Genomic DNA, 25,297 nt, shown 5'->3' on the forward strand with positions numbered 1-25,297 from the left:
TGAAAATTCAAACATTGCTGACAGTCATATAATAAAAATTAGTTTTCCTTAAAGAATTGTAATATAAGTATATTATAACTAAGCTGCATTATGAAGCTATATTGAATGGGCGATCACTTTTTTCTACGCTACTGACAAGCTTACTTAAATACAAACCAGTATTTTAAATTTGCATTTTCTTTTTGCCCATGCAGGTATCAATTCTCTGTAATGGACTCCTAACAAACCACTGTAGCTGCTGTTGTCAAGGGCAAAACAGTTGTTATATCTAACATCATGTTTCTTTTGGTCTTTTTCAAAAATCATCTTGATTTCTTAGCAGACTTAATCATATTCCTTGAAAGTTTGTCTTTGGCTTTATGAAGCCATCTTCTGATTTTCCCCCCTTGCTCTTACTTTGGAGAACTCTCTAGTTCTGTCCTTTGTTGTTGCTGTGTAGTTGCCAAGTCGTGTCTGACTCTTTTGCAGCTCAGCAGACTGTAGCCCTCCAGGCTCCTCTGTCCATGGGGTTATCCAGGCAAGAATACTGGAGTGGGTTACCATTTCCTTCTTCAAGGGATCTTCCTGACCCAGGGATTGAACCCATGTCTCCTGCATTGGCAGGCAGATTTTTTACCACTGAGCCACCAGGGAAGCCCACTTCTATCCTTAACCAGGGTCATTTACCTCTTTTTAGATTCAAACATTGCTTCATATCCTCTGTTTTCTATCTTCTTAACAACTTACTCATCTATACATTCACCCAAAGTATGGCTTAATTCTCATTCGCAATATCCCATTTTTCAGTCTTAAGATCTATGAATGTAACTTATTAATATCTTCTGAATCCCTTATCCTACCCAGAAGAGTTATATCCTTAATTCAGATCCTCATCAACCACCCAGCTAATGTCTATCCAAAACAAAATGACCTTTCTATTAAAAAAGTACTCTGTCTAGATTCTCTATCTTAAATTCTGTCATTACAATCTACTTCATGACCCAGACTGGAATTTTTAAAGTAAACTTTGATCTCTTCCTATTAATCAACAGATTCTGAAAATTTTATCTCCTAAATTTTAAAACTTCATCATCTTTTCACAAACTCTATTGTCATTAGTGCTGTAGTTCATTTCCTCATCATTTATTGTCTGGAAAATGTAACAACTTTCTAACTAGTACCCTGCCTCATGTTCTGTTTTCCTCAGTTCTATTCCCCACATAGCAGCAGAAAAATCTTTTTAAATTGCAAATTTGACAATATCACTTCTCCAATTAAAACACCTTCATTTTTCTCCATTGCCAATGGGGAAGGAGTCACAGCACTTTACTATGATCTACAAAGGTTTTCCTTGACCTAGGTCCTGCTTACCTCTTGAGCATATTTTTTTGCCACATTCCCTTAATAATTTCTGTTGGAAAAAAAAAAAAAAATTCTGTTGAAACTTTAGCAGACTGCTTATATTTGTCTGCATTCACCACACAGTCTTCTTAAAATTTTTCTTACATTATCCCTTTCATCTTTTTATAGACCACTCCACTTAAGTGTAGGAACTTCAGCTTCAGCATCAGTTCTTCCAATGAATAGTCAGGGTTGATTCCCTTTAGGATTGACTGGTTGGATGTCCTTGCAGTCCAGGGACTTACCTCTGTATTAATTTCCTATTGCTGCTGTGACCAGTGACCACCAGTTTGGGTCAAAAGTCTGAAATGAGTTTTACAGGGCTTAAATTAAGAACTGTTTGTATGTCTATTAGTTTTTCTGGAGGATCTAAGGCGTGAATCTTTTTCCTTGCTTTTTTTGGCTCCTAGAGGGATCCTCGTTCCTTAGCCTGTGGTTATACGTCACATTGTTTTCCTCTTCCCTGCTTCTATTGTCACATAGCCTTCTTCCTTCTTTGGGCTTTTTGTCTGTCCTTTATAAGGATACTGGGATTACATTTAGGGCCCATCCAGAAAATCCAGAATAACGGCTCTTCAAAATCCTTGAAGCAATCACATCTGGAAAGTCCCTTTAGCCATATGAGGTAACACTCATCAGTTACAAAGGTTAAGACACAGATGTATTGGGGTGTGGGGACATTATTCAGCCTAACACAACTTCTATGATATTTTTAAAATACCTTTTTCCCATTATTTGTATTATTCCTTTACTTTTTTATTTCTTGAACACATGAAATATTGAAGATGAACTGCATTCTAAACACAAAAGATATTAACAAGAAAGATCTAGAGGTTAATGTAGTTTATTTTTTATTATATGAGTTTAAGAAATAAATATGATCAATCCCCCAATAAAGTAGGTAAGCTAGTAAACTGAGCACATTGGACAATAATTCATCCCCATTTGGGAATTCTTTCAAATGTGGTTTTATTGTTATGGGTCATTCAATTCTGTAAAATTTTTGGCAAAGTCTCAGTCATATGTGATTATAAATACACATACCAAAGACAAAGGTAAATGACTTTAGTTGATTTTCATTTGGTTTAAATGTGGTACCGATTCTCTATTTTTTCACCTAAGGTAGAATAATTCTGAGTTTTTTCTTCTTCCTTCAGTCATAAAACAATGTATTTTTTCTTTTAAAAATAATGTTTAATCTTTAGCCCTTTAAAGATATTTTTCATGTAACTTTCTCATATTATTAATTTTTCTTAGAGCACCTCATTGACATATTGATTTTGAAAAATATATATATTACACTCAACACATGATGTGATTTGTTTTTATTCTAAAGATAATGGTTTCATTCTTTTTTTAAAAAAATATGTATTTATTTTCAATTGTCTTTGTAATAATATAAATATATTGCAAGCATCACTGGATGGAAATATGAAACATAGGACTCAATATTGGGGCAAACTATAATTTAACATCAGTAAAAGATTAATAATTAAAATGCTAATAGCATGCAAATAGAATTTTTATACGACTGAGAATTTCAAGATATTAAGTCATAGAGCACTGAGGCAATAGAAATGTGACCTGTATACTTACCCTCAACAACAAAATGAGTAACAATACCAATGGCAATTCCTATGATCGCTATGATTGCCAATGTGAAAAGAGATAGACTTATAGGACCCCAGCATTGCTGTCTTCTTTGATATTCAACTTGTGGGTAATTAGCTTGTGAACATTCAAGTGGTCTGTGATAATAGAAAGAAAAACAGTAAGGTAAAAAAAAAATTGTAGTACAGTTCTATTCCAAGTCCACGTGTGATATAATTCTGTGAAAAGAGTTTCTACTGCTAATTCACAATAAGATACTTAGATTTTGATAGGAACACCAGGTTTTGTTTACCCTCCGCCAGCACCTCAATCCCTGTATGTTTTAATTAAAGCTCTACTGATGTTGACATTGATGGGAGGGCATCTCCCCTCTACATTTTGTCAAACATATTGACAATTTGAAATTTGGGTGGTGAAGTACAAAGGCTCATGTAATAAGAAGGTAATTTATAGATAACATTTTAATATTTTAAAAAGAAACTTTTAGCAACAAAGTTATATAATAATCTCACTAGTATCTCTTGATTAAAAATAAAAGGTTTTAATATGTATACTTTTCAATGACCTTAAACTTTTTATTAATCGCTTATTTTAAAAGTAACAACACAATGGAGAAAAGATAGTCTCTTCAATAAGTGGTGCTGAGAAAACTGGACAACCATGTATAAAAGAATGAAATTAGAACACTTCCTAACACCATACACAAAGATAAACTTGAAATGGATTAAAGACCTAAATAAAAGACCAGAAACTATAAAACTCTTAGAGGAAAATATAGGCAGAACACCCTTTGACATAAATCAGGGCAAGATCGTCTATGACCCACCTCCTAGAGTAATGGAAATAAAAACAAAAATAAACAAACAGGACAAATTAAACTTAAAACCTTTTGCACAGTAAAGGAAACCATAAATAAGACAAAAATACAGCCCTCAGAATGGGAGAAAATAATTGCAATTGACAAAGCATACAAGCAGTAGATACAACTCAATATCAGAAAAAAAAAAAAAAAAAAAAAAGGCAGCCTAATTAAAAAATGGGAAGAAGACCTAAACAGACATTTCTCCAAAGAACTCATCCAAATAGCTAATAGATGAAAAGATGCATAACATCACTAATTATTAGAGAAATGCAAATCAAAACTACAATGAGGTACTACCTCACACTGGTAGGAATGGTCATCATCAGGTATCTACAAACAAAAAATGCTGGAGAGAGTATGGATAAAAGGAAACCCTCTTGCACTGTTGGTGGGAATATAAATTCATATAGCCACTATTGAGAATTGCCGGGAGCAGGAGCTTCGCCCGTGGCAAAGGTCATGAGGAAGGAGGCTTGGCATACGCAAAGGCGGGATCGAGCCTCAGGAGTCCCCCTGGAAATTCTTGAGCATCTACCCTGAAAACCAGAGTCTGCCTACTTTCTGCTTTGTGCTCTCACCTACACCTCTGACTTTACGGGGGGCTGTCCCCCACTACCTCTCTCTGAAAAAAGAGTTAACTTACAGCTCCAGTTAATAATTCCTGGGTGTGACAGTGTTTCAACCTACAAACTCTTTTGGAAATCCTCTAGCCTGACTGAATAGGTTTTTCTGGCCACATGTGATTGTTCAGAGCCTCCCAACTATGAGAGGCAGGAGATGTTCTAAACTGTCTAAATATAGATTCCTTTGAGCAGTTAAAAGATTGATTAGAAATTGTATTGGTGAAGGGTTTTTCACTTGGGCCAATGTTTGCTGCTAAGTCTCCATATCCCTTACCTGCTGTGTCCCTGGCAGTGTATTGATTAATATAATTGGTGTAAGTAGTAGCTTTAATGTTTGTAACCTTGGACCCTTGAGTTAATTCTTTTTCTTGTTGTAGCCCACCACACCTTTGCCCTATAGGAATGCAACTTTATCTAATGCTTTTGGAGGGTGGAGCCTGACTAATCACCTTTAGAGAAAAATAAGTTTTCTGAAGAAAGGGTCTTAAAATGTTAACAGGCCTCCGGGCTAGAAGATGATGCAAATCACCTAAACTTTTGCATATGATAAGTTTGCAGGAAGAAAGTCTGGCTTACTGCTGACTTTACCCCTTCCCCCATTATCCTCTATGCATAACTTAAGGTATAAAAACTACTTTGGAAAATAAAGTGCGGGCCTTGTTCACCGAAACTTGGTCTCCACATGTCGTTCTTTCTCTTACCTTCTGGCTGAATTATTCAGCCTCTTTTCTCCACTAAATTTTCTCACTGAGCTATCCTTATTTAGCCACTCTTTATATCTTTAATTAACATTTAAATAAGCTGTTGTTTCCTGATCACCAATGTGGTCTCCCCTTCGAATTCCCTGGATCCACCGGGGCTGGACCCCGGCAGAGAATAGTATGGAGATCCCTTAAAAGAAAACCAGGAATAAAACTGCCATATGATCCAGGAATCCCACTACTAGGCATATACCCGGAGGAAACCAAAATTTAAAAAGATACATGTACCCCAATATTCATTGCAGCACTATTTACAATAGTCAGGAGATGGAAGAAGCCCCAGATGTTCATCAACAGATGAATGGATGAGAAAATGTGGTACATATATACAATGGAATATTAAAAGGAAAGAAACTGAGTCAGTTTTAGTAAAGTGGATGAATCTAGAGCCTGTTACACAGAGTTAAGCATGTCAGAAAGAGAAAAACAAATATCGTATATTAATGCACATATATAGAATCTAGAAAAATGATACTGATGAACTTTTTGTAGGGTAGCAACAGAGATGCTGACATAAACAGACTTGTGGACACAGTGGGGGAAGGAATGGGTGGGAAGAATTGAGAGAGTAGCGTTGAAACATATACATTACCATATGTAAAATAGCCAGTGGGAATTTGCTCTTTGGTTCAGGGAGTTCAATCCCATGCTCTGTGACAACCTAGAGGGATGTGATGGGGTGGGAGGTGGGACGGAGGTTGAAGGGGGGAAGACAGATGTATCCCTATGATTGATTCATGTTGATATGTGGCAGAAACCAGCAAAACCTTGCAAAGCAATTATCCTCCAATTAAAATAAAGTTTTTTTAAGGAGTAACAACATTGCTCTTGAAGTCCTGACTACAGTTCTCCCATTTTTATTAGTGAAACCACAAATTGCAAGTTATACTTGATAAGATTTCAGTCCCTACGAAAACTCTTCATTTCCATTTTACACTTGTTATTGTTGTTCAGTCGCTAAGTTGTGTCTGACTCTTTGTAACCCCATGAACCACAGCATGCCAGGCCTTGCTTTCCTTCACTATCTCCCAGAGTTTGTTCAAACTCATGACCCTTGAGATGGTGATGCCATCCACCAGTCTCATCCTCTGTTGCTCCCTTCTTCTGCCCTCAGTCTTTCCCAGCATCAGGGTCTTTTCCAGTGGGTCAGCTCTTTACATCAGGTGGCCAAAATATTGGAGTTTCAGCTTCAAAATCAGTCCTCCAATGAGAATTCAGGGTTAATTGTCTTTAGAATCAACAGGTTTGATCTCCTTACTGTCCAAGTAACTCTTATGAGTCTTCAGCACCACAATTCAAAAGCATCAATTCTTTGGCCCTCAGCCTTCTTTACGGTCCAACTCTCACATCTGTACATCACTATTGGAAAAACCATAGCTTTGACTATACGGACTTTTGTCAGCAAAGTGACGTCTCTGCTTTTTAATACGGTGTCTAAGTTAGTCATAGATTTCCTTCCAAGGAGCAAGCTTCTTTTGATTTTGTGGTTGCTGTCAACCTCTGCAGTTTTTTTGGAGCCCAAGAAAATAAAATCTGTCACTGCTTCCACATTTTCCCCTTCTATTTGCTATGAAGTGATAGGACCAGATGCCATGAGCTTAGTATTTTTAATGTGGAGTTTTAAGCCAGATTTCACTCTCCTCTTTCACCCTCATCAAGAGTCTCTTTATTTCCTCTTCACTTTCTGCCATTGAAAGTGAAAGTTAGTCACACGGTTGTGTCCAACTCTTTGAAAACCCATGGACTGTAGCCTACCTGGTTCCTTTGCCCATGGAATTCTCCAGGCAAAACTACTGGAGTGTGTTGTCATTTCCTTCTCTGATTTCTGCCCTTAGAGTGGTATCATCTGCAAATGTGAGGTTGTTGATATTTCTCTCAGCATTTTGAGGAAAAAAAACCCATTTTTGATTCTGGGTTTCCCTAATGACACAGTTGGTAAAGAATCTGCCTGCAGTGCAGGAGACCCAGGTTTGATCCCTGGGTTGAGAAGATCCCTTTAAGAAGGAAATGATAACCTAAACTAATACTCTTGCTTGGAGAATTCCATGGACAGAGGAGACAGACAGGCTACATGGTCCATGGGATCGTAAAGAGTCAGACAAGACTGTGCGACTAACTTTGATTTTTCCACTTTCAACCTTGATGGCAGCTTGTGATTCATCCAGCCCAAAATTTCATATGATGTTCTCTGCATAGATGTTAAATAAGCAGGGTGAAAATATACAATCTTGATGTACTCCATTCTCAATTTTGAACTAGTCAGTTCCATGTCCGGTTTTAATTATTGCTACTTGACCTGCATACAGGTTTCTTAAGAGACAGACAAGGTGGTCTGGTATTCCCATCTCTTTAAGAATTTTCCACAGTTTGTTGTGATCCACACAGTCAAGAGCTTTCCCATAGTCAATGAAACAGAAGTAGATGTTTTTCTGGAATTCTCTTGCTTTCTCTATGATCCAATGAATGTTGACAATTTGATCTCTGGTTCCTTTGACTTTTCTAATTCCAGCTTGCACATTTGGAAGTTCTCCGTTGATTAGATTGAAGGATTTTGAACATCATCTTTTTGACATCTGACGGGAGCACAACTGTGTGGTAGCTTGAATACTCTTTGGCATTTCCCTTCTTTGGGATTGGAATGAACACTGATGTTTTCCAGTCCTATGGCCACTGCTGTTTTCCAAATTTGCTGACACATTGAGTGCAGCAGTTTAACTGCATCATCTTTTAGGATTTGAAATACCTCAGCTAGAATTCCATCACCTCCACTAGCTTTGTTCACAGTAATGTTTCTTAAGACCCGCTTGGCTTCACACTCCAGGATGTCTGACTCTAGGTGAGTGACCACACCATCATGGCTATATGAGACATTAAGATCTTTTTTGTATAGTTCTTCTGTGTATTCTTGCCACATCTTCTTAATATCTCCTGCTTCTCTTATGTCCTTACCATTTCTATCCTTCTTCATGCCCATCCTTGCATGAAATGTTCTCTTTTTTATCTCAAATTTTCTTGAATATATCTCTAGTCTTTCCTGTTCTGTTTTTTCTATCTAATTCTTTGCATTGTTCACTTAAGAAGGCTTTCTTATCTCTCTTTGTTATTCTCTGGTACTCTACATTCAGTTGGGTATATCTTTTCCTTTCCCCCTTGCCTTTCACATTTCCTCTTTTCTGGGTATTTGTAAAGCCTTCTCAAAAAATCTCTTTGCCTTCTTACATTTCTTTTCTTTTGAGATGTTTTTGGACACCACTTCCTGTACAGTAATACAAACCTCCATCTAGTTCTTCAGGCACTCTGTCTATCAGACCTAATCCCTTAAATCTATTCCTCACCTCCAGTGTATAATCATAAAGGATTTGATTTAGGTCATACCTGAAGGGCCTAGTGATTTCCCCTACTTTCTTCAATTTAAATCTGAATTTTGCAATAAGTTCATGATCTGAGCCACAGTTAGCTCTAGGTCTTGTTTTTTGCTGAGTGTATAGAGCTTCTATCTCTTTGGTTGCAAAGAACATAATCAGTCTGATTTCAGTATTGACCATCTGGAGATGTCCATGTGTACAGTCGTTTCTTGGGTTGTTGGAAAAGGCTGTTTGCTATGCCCAATGTATTCTTTTGACAAAACTCTGTTAGCTTTTGCCCTGTCTTATTTTGTCTCTTACCTATCCCAACTCATGTATTACCTGTCCACCCAAAATACCTTAAGTAATTTAAATTATCTTTCTCCAACTTGAGAGCTGGTATTTATTTGCTTTATGCTCTGAATCCCCAAAGAGGATTCAATATTTAATATTTTACAAGTGAGATACTTTGGAGCAGTTTATATGTTTTTAAATTTGTCTTAAAAATTTAATCTTAATGTATTTGAACTTAAATCCTTTAAATGAGATGATCTTGAGAACATTCTTGAAATTATTCTAGAGCCCAAGAGGTATAAAAATTTTTAAATATGTATTTAGGATGCTCATATTATAAATGAGGACACAGACATGGAAACAAGTAATCAATAGACAGTATGAACTATGCCAAAATAAAATTTAGTACAAGAAGAGAAAGCAACCTCTTAGAGTGCTGTGTCAGGGAGTTTTATCAAGAAAGAAACATGCTTAAAACTTTGATAAAAGTTGTCCAGGAATAAAAGAGAAGAAGGGAACAGAGGAAAAAAATATTATGTGCAAAAAATAAAAACAAAAAACACTAGGGAGGTGAAACAGCATTTTGCAATAATAATTATACTGGGAAAATACATACATGAAATATGAATTTTGCCCTTAAACAATTATGTCTTCCAAAGTATATCCATTATGTCAAGTCTTTCACAGCATTATTGTACTCAAAAGAGGACATAGTAAGGCTGGAGGGTTGGACCAGCTCATGAGGAGTCTTATAACCCAAAGTAAAGAGCTTGAAATTGATTCTGTCGAAGGTGAGGTGAGGAAACAATAAAAGTTTTAGTTAGGCTGAGAATTTACAATAATCACAGAGGTATGAATGAAATTTACAGCAAGAATGCAGATGGAAAGACCAGTTTAGATGTCATTTTGAAGGTCCAGGAGAAACGGTGATGGCTTGGACTAAGGCTGAAGCAGTAAGTAGGGTGGAGAGGAGAAAATGGATTTTGCTCTAGTCCTTGAGCTTTGTTGATTTCTTAGCTGTGAGCCAAAGAAAAGATTAATGGCTCCCTTGTTTCCATGATTGTGCCTCCGGCAAGATGAGGAAAATTAAATGAAGAGAAAATATTTCCATTGTAGACATGCTGCTGCTGCTGCAGCTAAGTCGCTTTAGTCGTATCCGACTCTGTGCGACCCCATAGACGGCAGCCCACCAGGCTTCCCCGTCCCTGGGATTTTTCAGGCAAGAACACCGGAGTGGGTTGCCATTTCCTTCTCCAATGCATGAAAGTGAAAAGTGAAAGTGAAGTTGCTCAGTCGTGTCCGACTCCTAGCGACCCCATGAACATAAATGTTGTTAATAATGAGCAGTGTATGTTCCTCATATTTGGTCTCAAATGGTAAGTATCCAGTTTGCATCTTCTCTTTGACTCATTTTATTTTAATTTTGTCACTAACACCTGTTTGTATGACTCTAATAAAAGTAACTATTAAAGTTGATATCACACAGCCCAGAAATAATTTAAAAAAAAGTTACTTCTGTCTCCACATAAGTAATATATACCTTCTCATTCATAACTGAAATCTCCAGCTCCAAAATCTATGACATTAAGTATTCTCAATTGTTTAGTTATAGATATTTTGTTTGCTGCAATTTAAAAAAACTCTCACTTCCTTTTCCTGTAAGTTTTGTCAGTTTGGTTTTAGTACTCTGAGCCCTTCAGAAAGCAAGAAATGACAAAAATCAAATTTATGGGGATGATGTTATTAATCATGATATTATATCATGATAACGCTATCTTATGAAGGAGATTTTTTTTTTATCATGGCAATATTTAATTTTAAAATAAGTTTTGTTTGGTAATTAGCTATTCTAAGTCTGTTACAGCTGGAATATAGACTTTTTGTCTCACGTGGAAGCCTAAATTTTTACCAAATGCTCATTTCCATGTTTTGAAGTAGAGCTGGAGGGAGCATTATGCAGACACCAGATAATTATAAAGGAAGTGGTTTACCCTAATAGAGAAAAATAAGGTGGTAAAAACCAAACAAAAGCATTCAGGAAATTTAAAGTTTATTAGCTAGATAGTTGTGAAATGTTTGTGTAAGCATAATATACAAAATGCATTCAAGGCAATTTTAAGTGTTCAATGAACTTTGAGAACTTGGCTATGATAAAGTGGATTTTTTCAAAATGTATAACTGGTTCAAACTTTGAAAAAATATTGCTTTATTTTAGTTACATTTAAATTCCATTTACATTATTCCCATATGTTTATTCTGATTTGTAGATTACAATGATTTACTCATCGAATGTGATTCAGACAATAAAGGGAATTTTTACTGTCTTTAATAGTGCCTAGTATTTGATCTGTTTAAAAGAGAATTAAGCCTAAGTTTGTCCTTTAAAAAAATAAAATGAACAAAATACAGAAACTAAAGTCTTTTGGTAGCTTAAACAGAAATAAAACTTGAGTGGTTACACAAATGAAGTATGTATGGAAACAGCACTAGAAAAAGTATGACATTCAGCATAAGAAATCTAAGGTTCAAGTCTTTGGTCATATATTGATCCTTTTATCTTGATGCTCTGATTCTAAGAATCCCTTGTCTATCAAATTAGAGTGATGATATCCATCCCCCCCCCCCATTTTAATGTGGTTGTATTTTAAGAAAGTATATATGAGACATTTCCTAATTCTGAAGAACTATATGAATAGAAATTGTCAGAAACCAGAAGCTTTTTTGAGAAAAGTGAAAGTGAAGTCACTCAGTCGTGTCCGACTCTTTGAGACCCCGTGGACTGGAGCCTACCAGGCTCCTCTGTTCATGGGCTTCTCCAGGCAAGAATACTGTAGTGGGCTGCCATTTCCATCTCCAGGGGAGCTTACCAACCCAGGGATCGAACGCGGGTCTCCCGCATTGCAGGCAGATGCTTTACCCTCTGAGCCACAATAATAGACTACTCTAATACTCTGCAACTAATGCTAATAATATCTAGCATAATTCCTGACATAAATGTCGCTGCTCTTGGATGAATGAATGAATGATGAATGAAAGAATTTCAGTCTAGGTCCTACATCCAGAAAAATCACTTGCATATAAAAGCTAAACAATTCTAAAATGTGTTATTATCAATACTTACCAAACAATCATATCACAAACACTATGTTTTAGGCACTAATCATTATTGAATACACAGTAAATAAAAGGAAAACACATTATCCTTGCTGTCATAGTGTTTGTAGTCTACAAGAGAGGAAAGATAAAATTAGTAAGCATAGAGATCCTTAAAAGTAGGGACAAGAGCTTAGAAGAAGTTGAATAAGATATCTGTGGTTGAAAATAAGATTTTATAGATTAAGTTGGGAGAGAGGGAGTACTTGAAAAAAGTAATGGAGTCCTCTGTGTGAAAGTTATATTAATGCTGGGATGAAGTGCTAGGAGAACGTGTAGAATTGTTGCAAGTCCTTCAGGCAGATAGAATGTGTGTGAAGAGCTTGCATTAGAAAATAATTTGGGTGTTTGGAATTGTTAATTAAAAAATATTATGAATAAGAAGTATAAACCAATGAACATTGCTTGGCTTAAAATATTGTTAATATTAATAGAAACATTTTGGTTTTTTAGCATAAGAAATTTCTTCTATATTACTACAGAGATAGCTCCTATTTGTATTTCTCCTTTGTCTAAGCATATGCTGCTATTTCATTCCTATGACTTACTCACAGACCAAGAGAGGTCTGTTAAAAAAGTCAGTCTTACACCTTTCTCTCTAAACAGTCTCACAAATGTTTTGATCAAGAGAGCAAATATAAAATCTATGACTGCCCCCTCCAAAATGCAGCTGTGTAGATTAGAAATTAAGCCTGAGAGTTATATCCTTTTTTAGAGACAGGTTCTTTAATGATAAGTGCTATAATCATACTTAAATAAACAGGTGAGAGAATTTGCCCCTTCCCAATCACTACCTGCAATGAGCTCTGTAATTAGTATATCAAAAATAGCTGATAATTGGACATATGACAGATAATTATTGAGAAGCCTACAGCTAGTTCAGTCTTGAAATTTTCAGTTTGTTTAAGCAATTGAAACAGATGCTTTCCCACAGTTTCCTTCACAGAACTTTTCTTAAAATGGAGACTTTAAAGAAAAATTTGATTGGGGTTCTAACTAGTTTAAATAGCACTGTGCAGAAGTAGGCCACTTTAATTATGCATTACATTAAATAACATGGATCTCATGCCTTGCAGTTGATCCTCATTGCTTATCTATTTTACGTATAGTAGTTTATATCTTTTAATAATAATATACCCCTAACCTCTCACTCCTTCCTTCTCCCCTTTGGTAATATAAGTTTTTTTTCTTGTATGTCAAAACAACTAAGCAGCTAGGGTTTTTTTATGTTAGGCACACAGGAGCAATTGTTGTATGAGTAAGACATATCCCCAGTTTCTCAAGCCTCAATGTGCTATGCTGTGCTCAGTCACTAAGTTGTGTCTGACTCTTTGCGATCCCATTGACTATAGCCTGCCAGGCTCCTCTGTCCACAGGATTTTCCAGGCAAGAATATTGGAGTGAGTTGTCATCTCCTTCTCCAGGGGATCTTCTGGACCCAGGGATCCAACCAACCCATGTCTCCTAAATTGGCAGGCGGATTCTTTACCACTGAGCTACCATAGAATAAGTTATTCAAAAGTCAGTGAAATATGGAACTACATTTATGAGTCATAGTATTTTGACCAGACTAAAGAGCAATGAGTTACAAATAAGTCATGACAAAAAAGATTTGTAAAATAACCAATTAATGGATTGTACAAGTCACAAGAGAACACTCATGATAAGAGATGAACCAGCTTGTTACTGAAATATCATTATTGGCACTACTTTTCCCATTTCTAGACTTCACAATATAGTTGGTATGTGTGTGCTCATGTGCACACGTATGTGCTTGATTTTCTAAGATTATTTCACCAGCTGCTGCTGCTGCTAAGTCGCTTCAGTCGTGTCCAACTCTGTGCGACCCCATAGACAGCAGCCCACCAGGCTCCGCCGTTCCTGGGATTTCACCAGAGGCATTAATATATTGTTGAATAATTGCGTGTTGGTTTAGCGTTGATTGACTACTTCTCAGCTTCTCTGAACTCATTGTATATATTGCTTTCCAGGGCAATATATATGTGAGAAATACATACACTTATATTAAAAATGATATATATATGAGACATATTATAATCCATAATATATATATATATATATATCTCACACATAAATCATGTTTAACTTTTTTATAATAGACATACTTCAGATCTATGTACTACAGTACTTTATGGATTCAGATGCAAAGGTTCTTGAAAGCTTTGTAAACTTGGGTATTATCAATATCTACTGTCTCTAAACTCCAATTAGATTAGAAGGTTTCCCAGTACTTTTCTCTCCCACAGTCTTGCTACGAGTATTAAGTTCAGTGTAAAGATCCTAAAACTATTTGTTAATAATAAGATAATTACTTATTCATGTTAAATATGTCAGGTGTTGCCAGGCAAAACTCTGGTAGTACTGAACTTGGAACATACCCAGAGCCACATGACACATAATCAGGTCAGCAGGGTTGTCACATGCCCTTTCGTTATACTTGTTTCAATTCTATTTAAGAACCTTTTATTACGTGCCTAATATATTCCAACCACTGGGTGGGGATACAAAAATCTAAAAACAAAACAAGGACACAGACTTGGTATTCAAGGGGCTTATGGTAGAGTAGAAAGACATAATAAAATCAACAGAGTGTCATAGGAAAATAAAATAGATTTTACCAAGTATTGTAATTAGGAAACAGAGAATTGACTAATAAAAGTTGTTTGGGAAAAGAATAGAAATAGATACAGGTAAGACTTCTCAGATAATATGACAGGTGGGTCAACCCTTGAGGGATACAGGAAGTTCTTCAGCATGTGATACAGGTTAAACATATCCTTCCCTTTTTACTCCTTGCTTACAAGCAGAACAAATTCTCATGATCATATTCTCATCATTCTTTTAAAACAGAAATATGACTATAGAATTTATTTGGAAGTCAAAGAAAACTACGTGATTAATAGCATTTTCCACTACTACTGAAAAGAAAATTTGATGAAATTGACAAAAGAGAACAATTCACAGAAGATGAGAAGTGGAAAGAGTTTAAGAAAATCTGGGGAACTATTTTGATAGTTTAAACAGTCTAATTTACTTCAGCTATGGTAGTGCAGTTCTCTTCGAGAGATTTCTTTCTATGGGAGGATTGTTAATAACACTGAAAAACATGTCAGAAACATGGCAAAATGATGTGTAGCTAAAAACAGGAGCTGATTGGATTGCTGCATCACTTAAATGATCCGGCTATCTAGGTAGTGATGACACTGGCATTTTCATGACAAGGCAAAATCTGTCTCAAACTTGATAAAAATTCCAAAGACAAAAGTCACAAATCAAAGGGTGATGGAAAGAAATGTGCTTGGTTTTGTCTGAAAGACACATGTCATATTCTGTAAATGCCACGGTAATAAGTGACTGCAGAAGCACAAGGAGCTGGCAAAGTGGGGAGAAACTGGGGGAATTTCAAGTATGAGTTAGTCATCAAGATTAACTTCCCCACCAGCCAGATACGACTGGCTTGGCAGGCAATGGAGGAGGGCAAAGTTGCAGAGTGTGGGCAGAAATTGCATAGCATCGTAACCCTTTGCTGCAATGTGTGCTCTGTATATGGGGGGAAGGGAGGAGGAGGCAGGATGCTAGTCTTATTAAATCCTATTTATATAGTATAATACAATATAAAAGCATGTGAGATATGTCAGGGTATCACAAAAATGTCATATGTTTTACAAAAATTCCTTAAAATAAATGTTTAAGACCTATAAGTTCTAGAGCCAGCCTAAGATCTATTCCCCTTTATACCTGACCTTCAAAATCATGATTGCCATCTTATAAGCACCCAGAAGCAACCTCCTCCCATGCTTATAATATCAGCAAGTTCAGACCTACCTCTGAGAGCAGCTACATAAACAACAATATTTACTAATTTAATTTAATTGCTTATGCTACAAATATGAGCAACATTTCTACGGTTTCCCTGTGTCCTTCAAAGATATGCCAGAGAATACATAGACTGAGGTGGGAATTCATGCCTGCTCCTGCCAGAGATGAAGGTGGGAGCCCAGAGTGCCTTTTTCCTGCCTGAAAATGGGCAGCAATGGGAGGCCAGGCGCTGAGCAGTCTGAAGGGGCAGAGATAACTCAGAGACGGTTGTTAGAAGTCTGAGAATGTAACTGCAGGAGCACATCTGTGCTCTCAAGCCCCATGTCAGGAGTCAGAAATGGTTACTACAAAAATTGCCTTAGAATGATCACATTTTTCCCCTCAAGAAGACTTATGGCTACTATGACTATCAAGCACACTGCTAATAAGACACCTTTGATTTTATTCATTAACTCACCACATTTTCATTGAGTATTGACTTATTTCAAACACTATTTTAGATAGTAGAGATATAGTAGGACTGAGTATATCTTCTCTGCCTTCATGTCTCCAGGTGGGAAGGTCAGACAGTGAGCAATAAATAAATCTACTCATAAATGGAAAGTGCCAGGTAAGAGGAGAGTGAATGAAAAGGGATGCAGCGGGATTAAACAGGTTAGCGGAGACGTCTCAGCAGAAGTGACATCTAAGTGGAGATATGAACAAAGTGCAGGATAGAATCACTCAGATATCAGGGGAGAAAGTATGGCAAGCAAAGGAAATGGTAAGTACAAGTGTCATGAAGTGAGGGAGACTTGGGGTATTTGCAGAAGAGCCACAGTGTCATTAAGGCCACAGGGCAGTGAACAAGGAGAAGCAGGGGGAAAGATGAGGTTGAAGAGGGTCTTAGTGCCAGTTTATAATCTCTCATGCCATAAGGAACTCTTTATGTTATTCTGAATAAGAAAGAAAGACATTATAGAATATTGATGTGTGGAATGCCATGATTGTTTCAAAGAATCACTGTGTGAAGAATACTCTGATGGGGGGTGGGGGTAACATGCAGGGTAGAAGCAGGGAAACTGGTTAGGGGACTACCACAGTGGTTCACGTGAGAGATGATAGTGGCTTGGACTGACACATTAGCAGTGAGGAGATCAGAATTTATAATTAGATTCAGAATGTATTTTGAAAGAAGAGCTGACAGAATGCTGATGAACTGGTCATAGAATGTGAAAGAAAGAGGTTAGGAAGATTGCAACACATTTTTGCCTGGGGAACAAAACATTTTGCAGGCCATGAGACCTCCTTCTCAAAGTAATGCTTATTTGAACTCTGATGTGTAGCACTGATTTAAAACAGAGCTGCTTCTAGGATGCAGAAGGCAAACAGAACTCTCAATCAGTTCAGTCCCTCAGTCGTGTCCGACTCTTTGTGACCCCATGAATCACAGAACGCCAGGCCTCCCTGTCCATCACCAACTCCCAGAGTTCACTCAGATTCATGTCCATCGAGTCAGTGATGCCATCCAGCCATCTTGTCCTCTATTGTCCCCTTCTCCTCCCACCCTCAGTCTTTCCCAGAATCAAGGTCTTTTCCAATGAGTCAACTCTTCGAATGAGGTGGCCAAAGTACTGGAGTTTCAGCTTCAGCATCACTCCTTCCAATGAACACCCAGGACTGATCTCCTTTAGGATGGACGGGTTGGATCTCCTTGAAGTCCAGGGGGCTCTCAAGAGTCTTCTCCAACACCACAGTTCAAAGCCATCAATTCTATGGGGCTCAGCTTTCTTCACAGTCCAACTCTCACATCCATACATGACTACTGGAAAAACCATAGGCTTGACTAGACGGACCTTTGTTGGCAAAGTAATGTCTCTGCTTTTGAATATGCTCTCTAGGTTGGTCATAACTTTTCTTCCAAGGAGTAAGCGTCTTTTAATTTCATGATTTCAATCACCATCTGCAGTGATTTTGGAGCCCCCCAAAATAAAGTCTGATACTGTTTCCACTGTTTCACCATCTATTTGCCATGAAGTGATGGGACCAGATGCCATGAACTTCATTTTCTGAATGTTGAGCTTTAAGTCAACTTTTTCACTCTCCTCTTTCACTTTCATCAAGAGGCTTTTTTTAGTTCTTCTTCACTTTCTGCCATAAGGCTGGTGTCATCTGCATATCTGAGATTATTGATATTTCTCCCGGCAATCTTGATTCCAGCTTGTGCTTCTTCCAGTCCAGCGTTTCTCATGATGTACGCTGCATATAAGTTAAATAAGCAGGGTGACGATATACAGCCTTGACCTACTCCTTTTCCTATTTGGAACCAGTCTGTTGTTCCATGTCCAGTTCTAACTGTTGCTTCCTGACCTGCATATAGGTTTCTCAAGAGGCAGATCAGGTGGTCTGGTATTCCCATCTCTTTCAGAATTTCCCACAGCTTATTGTGGTCCACACAGTCAAAGGCTTTGGCATAGTCAATAAAGCAGAAATAGATTTTTTCTGGAACTCTCTTGGTTTTTCAATGATTGAGCGGATGTTGGCAATTTGATCTCTGGTTCCTCTGCCTTTTCTAAAACCAGCTTGAACATCAGGAAGTTCATGGTTCACGTATTGCTGAAGCCTGGCTTGGAGAATTTTGAGCATTACTTTACTAGCGTGTGAGATGAGTGCAATTGTGTGGTAGTTTGAGCATTCTTTGGCATTGCCTTTCTTTGGGATTGGAATGAAAACTGACTTTTTCCAGTCCTGTGGCCACTGCTGAGTTTTCCAAATTTGCTTGCATATTGAGTGTAGCACTTTCACAGCGTCACCTTTTAGGATTTGAAATAGCTCAACTGGAATTCTATCACCTCCACTAGCTTTGCTCGTAGTGATGCTTTCTAAAGTCGACTTGACTTCACATTCCAGGATGTCTGGCTCTAGGTCAGTGATCACACCATCGTGATTATCTTGGTCATGATCTTTTTTGTACAGTTCTTCTGTGTGTTCTTGCCACCTCTTCTTAATATCTTCTGCTTCTGTTAGGTCCATACAATTTCTCTCCTTTATCGAGCCCATCTTTTCATAAAATGTTCCCTTGGTATCTCTAATTTTCTTGCAGAGATCTCTATTCTTTCCCACTCTGTTGTTTTTCTCTATTTCTTTGCTTTGATTGCTGAGGAAGGCTTTGTTATCTCTCCTTGCTATTCTTTGGAACTCTGCATTCAGATGCTTATATCTTTCCTTTTCTCCTTTGCTTTTCACTTCTCTTCTTTTCACAGCTATTTGTAAGGCCTCCCCAGACAGCCATTTTGCTTTTTTGCATTTCTTTTCCATGGAGATGGTCTTGATCCCTGTCTCCTGTATAATGTCACGAACCTCTGTCCATAGTTCATCAGGCACTTTGTCTATCAGATCTAGTCCCTTAAATCTATTTCTCACTTCCACTGTATAATCAAAGGGATTTGATTTAGGTCATACCTGAATGGTCTAGTGGTTTTCCCTACTTTCTTTATTTTAAGTCTGAATTTGGCAATAAAGAGTTCATGATCTGAGCCACAGTCAGCTCCTGGTCTTGTTTTTGCTGACTGTATTCTATACAGTCTTCTCCATCTTTGGCTGCAAAGGTCTTCATAGAACCATTCAACTTCAGCTTCTTCAGTGTTACTGGTTGGGGCATAGGCTTGGATTACTGTGATATTGAATGGTTTGCCTTGAAAACGAACAGAGATCATTCTGTCGTTTTTGAGATTGCATCCAAGTACTACATTTCAGACTCTTTTTTTGACCATGATGGCTACTCCACTTCTTCTAAGGGATTCCTGACCACAGTAGTAGATATAATGGTATAGAACTCTACCAGTACATAATTTCCCCACTAGGCACAGGTGTAGGAATTCACTTCTGACTTTCATGATGACACACAAATTTTTTAATATAACCCTAAACGTCCCACATGATGGAGTCCTTGGCATCCTGATCTGTCAGCCCCTTCTCATCTCTAACATCTAAGTCTCCAGCCTTTACCGGCCATAAACCTAGAGGATACCTTATCACTTTTAAAGTGTCCCTCTCTACCATCTTTCCAATGTATGAAAATCCTGGGCAGGCTTCGATCTGTAAGAAAGGAACCAGCAAGGTGAGCAGTAGATATAAACATGAGCCGTGTATTCCCTCCATGTCCCAGGGCCTCAGAAGAGGAAGGAAAGGCTGGGATCTAGCGAAGTCATCTTTAATAGAGGGACCTGCTTCCTGAGACTGGTTGTAGATTCAAATGTATTTTTAAGTCTGGGAGTAGGGATATGAAGATGCGTATCTTGATTTTCCCCAAGAATCCATATGAAAGCTTGGAATTCATAATTAAGCATAACTTATAATGAATCCATTCAATCAGCAATGCTACAATGTCCTGTATTATATCACTACTATACTGTAAAGTTGACCAGCATATTCTTGAAACACTTCCTCCCTAATTTTCTGAGGAAATTTCTTTCACCTTTGAATAAACTGATGTGATTTTTAGAAACGCATCCCTAAGCTTTATATCCATTACGCTGGTTATATTTCCTTAGGATCAGACAAAATGGATCTAATCCTTCTGTCACATGTGATTCATTCAACAAGTTCTTATTGAGCACCTACTGTGCCCAGCGCAGTTACAGACACTGGGGTATTTGCTGATGAATAAATCTAGGTCCTTGTTGTGACATAAAATCAGGTGAACCTTTCCAGTTCTTTCTACCAGTGGGCCAAATCTTTTTACTGCTTTGGGAAAACAATGAGACATGTTAAGAAAGTGTTTCTCATCACCTCTCAGTACCTGAGAAATGTTAATAGGAATTATATAGCAGGTGAATAGAAATGATGAAAGCAGAGCTCCCTGAGAATTTTGTAAGCACACTTTTTTCATTCAGTATTTTTTTGTCTTTGTTTTAAAAATCAACCAAGTGATGCTTCTCAAAATTAGAAACAGAGAACCAAGAATTTACCTTTGAATAAAGTCATATATTAATTTGACTCGGTAACACAACGGAAAGGAAGATGAGTTGGCTAAGGGTCTTTTGAAATACAAAAGACAAGTAATTTTGTGAAGACTCTATGACCAACTTTATTTATATAAAGTGTGACCAATATTTTTCAAACCTTGAAGATTACTCTTAGATGACTTTCTCTTTGGGCAATATCATTAAATATTTGGGCAATATTATTAAAATATTACCAGGAAACCCTGTTTAATTACTTTGAAGTAGGTGAAGTGAATCCATCAGATAACTATTGATATTCACATGAGAATTTAAATATCTGACTATTCTTGGTACTAAAGACATGTAAATATCCAAGCTTAAAGTAAATAAGATACACTCCTCCATGGGCAGCATAAATATCTATGTGTTAATAAGGTGTTCTCCTGACAGCAGCCCTAAGGGGAATTCTTATTATATCTTACACATGTCTTAACATATTTGTATTCAACCTGAAGCATAGATACATATTAGATATTCTGTTCGGGCACAGTCTTCTCCACTTATTGCCAAACAGCATATATTACTGGGAATTCCCATGGTTAGTAATACCTCTATAATGACATGGGTTAACTGAGGTTAACAACCTTCCTTAAAACACACACACACACATAGAGTGACACACACACACAGTGACACACACACATAGTGACACACACAGGTTAATGCAGAGAAGCAGCAACAGAAAACTAACACAATATGCATTTTTAATGCAATTTTGAATGCACAAAGGAAGCTTCACACCTCAGCAATATCTGCAGACTTTTTCAATATGCCATTTTATTTTGATTCTCACTCAAATGGAATATATTTCTGCATTCTTATCTGACTTTCTTGTCTTGAAAAAGGGCTCTAGTAGGAGTCCAAGGGTGGAAATGGAGAGTAACACCTCTTCAATCATTTGTCAGACATGGTACTAAGTAACCTCAAAATAATCAAGGCCATCATGCATTTTAATCCCATTTTTATTGCCTTTTTTAGGTGAAGCTCACCCATAATGGGTCGTTTATAAATTCTGCATTGCAAAGTACGATGCTGTAACATATTGACCTCAGCACTAAAACCCCAAAATGAGGTTGTTTTCCCTGCCTTTACTTTGTTGGCTTAGTCTATATTTGAAGCTTATATGTCTACTAATACAATTTTCACTCATATCAGTTTAGTATTTCTGAAATTATTCATTCTCTTACACTGAATCTCTTAATAAACACATTCTCTTTACAAAAATTGTGTGACTACTGTTGTGACAACCCATTCTTCCCTGTTGTATTAAAATACCATGAAATAGATTGCCGAATACTTGCAGATGACAGCAGGTTCTACTACTTATTAATACCGTTATAACTTCTTGATAGATTTCAGTTCTCTGTTAAAAAGCTGGGACAATGGCTCACATTTTCTGTACTATATTAAGAAATAATGGAAATGGAATTCTGAGCACAGTGCCTGACAAAGAATAGGCAGCCAATGAAAGGAAAGTGTTATAATTACAGTTCATAAACTTGAAACTATAATTCTTATGCTGGTATTCCCCAAATGTCGGCAGAAATATCAACAACCTCACATATGCAGATGATACCACTCTAATAGCAGAAAGTGAAGAGGAACTAAAGAGCCTCTTGATGAAGGTGAAAGAGGAGAGCTAAAAAGCTGGCTTAAAATTCAACATTCAAGAAACTAAGATCATGGCATCTGGTCCCATCATTTCATGACAAATAGAAGGGGAAAAGTGGAAGCAGTGACAGTTTTTATTTTTTTGGGGCTCCAAAATCACTGTGGATGGTGACTGCAGCCCTGAAATTAAAAGTCACTCCTTGGAAGAAAAGCTATGACAAACCTAGAAAGCATATTAAGAAGCAGAGACATCATTTGCTGACAAAGGTCTGTATAGTAAAAGCTATGGTTTTTCCAGTAATCATGTATAGATGTGAAACTTGGACTATAAATAAGGCTGAGTGCTGAAGAATTGATGCCTTTGACTTGTGGTGCTGGAGAAGACTCTTGAGAGTCTTTTGGACAGCAAAGAGATCAAACCAGTCAGTCCTAAAGGAAATCAACCCTGAATATTCGTTGGAATGACTGACGCTGAAGCTCCAGTATTTTGGCCACCTGATGAGAAGAGCCAACTCATTGGAAAAAACCCTGATCCGGGAAATATTGAGGGAAGGAGGAGAAGGGGGCAATAGAGGATGAGATGGTTAGATAGCATAACTGACTCAATGGACATAAATTTGAGCAAACTTTAGGAGATAGTGAAGGACAGGGAAGCCTGATGGGCTGTAGTCCATGGAGTTACAAGGAATTGGACATGTCTTAGTGATTTAACAACAACAAATCCAAATGCCACCTTGGGAAAAGCACTGTTGGTGGGAATATAAATTCATATAGCCACTATTGAGAATTGCCGGTAGCAGGAGCTTCACCCGTGGCAAAGGTCATGAGGAAGGAGGCTCAGCATACGCAAAGGTGGGATCGAGCCTCAGGAGTCCCCCTGGAAATTCTTGAGCATCTACCCCAAAAACCAGAGTCTGCCTACTTTCTGCTTTGTGCTCTCACCTACACCTCTGACTTTACGGGGGGCTGTCCCCCACTACCTCTCTCTGAAAAAAGAGTTAACTTACAGCTCCAGTTAATAATTCCTGGGTGTGACAGTGTTTCAACCTACAAACTCCTTTGGAAGTCCTCTAGCCTGCCTGAATAGGTTTTTCCGGCCACATGTGATTGTTCAGAGCCTCCCAACTGTGAGAGGCAGGAGATGTTCTAAACTGTCTAAATATAGATTCCTTTGAGCAGTTAAAAGATTGATTAGAAATTGTATTGGTGTGTGACTTCCCCTTTGGAACATATCCCCTCTATCACATTGGTACTGAGCATTGATATATTTTATCTCAAATTCATACAAAAATTCTGGTATGCAATCATTAGTAGCCTCTGTTAATGATAAATTAACTAAGATTTAGATTAATTTGGGCAAGGTGAGATTGGCAAGAATTAGGACAAGAATTTAAAATCAAGACTATGATTCTAAATCTCAAGGCACTTCTATGTTCTACATATTTTCCTTTGATAAGTAAACCCGAAGATCTGGGCAATTCCTGCCTCATTATGTTCTTACTGAACTATCATAGTGGAATTTTAGCCACTCTGTTTTCACTTTTCCTCCGCATCAGTCTATTCAGCACCTTGTAAACAGAGATATTTTGGACATCTCATTTTCTGTGGTGTTTCTTCTGCTTAAATGTCTCTTCAGCTACTTTCTGTTTCCTGAATCAAGCCTAGACATTCACTCATAGCTCTAAATCCATCTTTCTAGCCGGTTGGTTGCTATTTTCAGTAAAGTTCCCAGTAGCTTGCCTACTGCATGATCTTTGATCCTCTAGACCTGCTCACACTTGAATGATTCTGTCTAAGCCGTCGTCTCCATATGCATTGCTCTTTCCCACCTCTACCCCAGGCCAAATCCCACCCATCCTTCGAGGTCCAACTCAATCACTATGTTTCTGTGAGGGCTTTCTGAATCCCTGGCTAAAAATGATCTTTCTCTTCATAACTACAAATGTCTTTGGGGTTAATATTCTTATATGTTGTGTTCTCATACAACTGTATGTATGCTTCCATAGTGCCCTCTACCTTTCCAAATTTAAAATAAATAATCAAATATTATTTTTATTTATGTTAATGTCTCCCCCCCACCTCCCCACTTTTAGGTGGCAAACAGCATAGATAGTACCAGTCTTGCTCATTGCTGTATCTTCTGTGTCTAGCAGAGTGCCTGGTATACAGTAGTTGCTCAATAAACACTTTTGAGTGGGTACATAGATACTATCTTCTACTTCATTTAATAATCTGTTATACTAATAATCTCCTATATCTTCTCTTGGGTTATAATTTCCTAAAGGATGGAATTTGTGACTGTCTTCTTTATATCACTCACTGAGTTCACATGTGGCTTAAATATATTAATAAATATTTCCCATACAAAACTGGTTTTATAAGAAATAAGATTTAAGAATATTTACATTTCTAATTTTGTGCACTATATTAAATATTATACAGCTATATTCTTATACTTCAAATAAAAATATCCTAAATGGTTGCTTCTAGATAATTAACTCGGGTTTCACTAATCAATATTTTATCAAATACTATTTGGAACTAACTCACCAGTGCTAGTAGGAATAATATATAATCCCAAGAATTTGATCATAGTGGAATAAAGGTTTGAAGTTGACTGAAGAAGCATGTTGATTCATATAAAAACCGAATCAATAGAAAGCCTCACTCAGAGTCTTCTAATCTTGCCAAAGTTTTGCTTTGAATAAACAAATGGTGTGTTGTTGTTGTTTTTTAATTTAAGAAGTTTGTTTTCATAAACAGTTAAGAAATAACATTTAGTCCCATATTACCATTAAATTAAATTATAAGTGTGCTAACTATTTTGGTGGCC

General features: G+C 37.2%; 1 protein-coding gene across 1 annotated transcript in view; it reads right to left on the reverse strand.

Annotated features, from left to right (window-relative positions):
• LOC129657093 (transmembrane protease serine 11F-like) overlaps positions 1–24,320 on the reverse strand; it is a 61,381-nt gene extending 37,061 nt beyond the window's left edge. The window contains exons 1-2 of the mRNA XM_055587409.1: positions 24,241–24,320; positions 2,977–3,128 (exon numbers count right to left, since the gene is read on the reverse strand). Of these exons, the coding sequence (XP_055443384.1) occupies positions 2,977–3,128; positions 24,241–24,320 (232 nt within the window). The remainder of the gene's footprint in view (positions 1–2,976; positions 3,129–24,240) is intronic.
• Positions 24,321–25,297: the final 977 nt, after the last annotated feature.

The sequence above is a fragment of the Bubalus kerabau genome, chromosome 7, assembly GCF_029407905.1.
Source record: "Bubalus kerabau isolate K-KA32 ecotype Philippines breed swamp buffalo chromosome 7, PCC_UOA_SB_1v2, whole genome shotgun sequence".
NCBI classification, from domain to species: domain Eukaryota; kingdom Metazoa; phylum Chordata; class Mammalia; order Artiodactyla; family Bovidae; genus Bubalus; species Bubalus kerabau.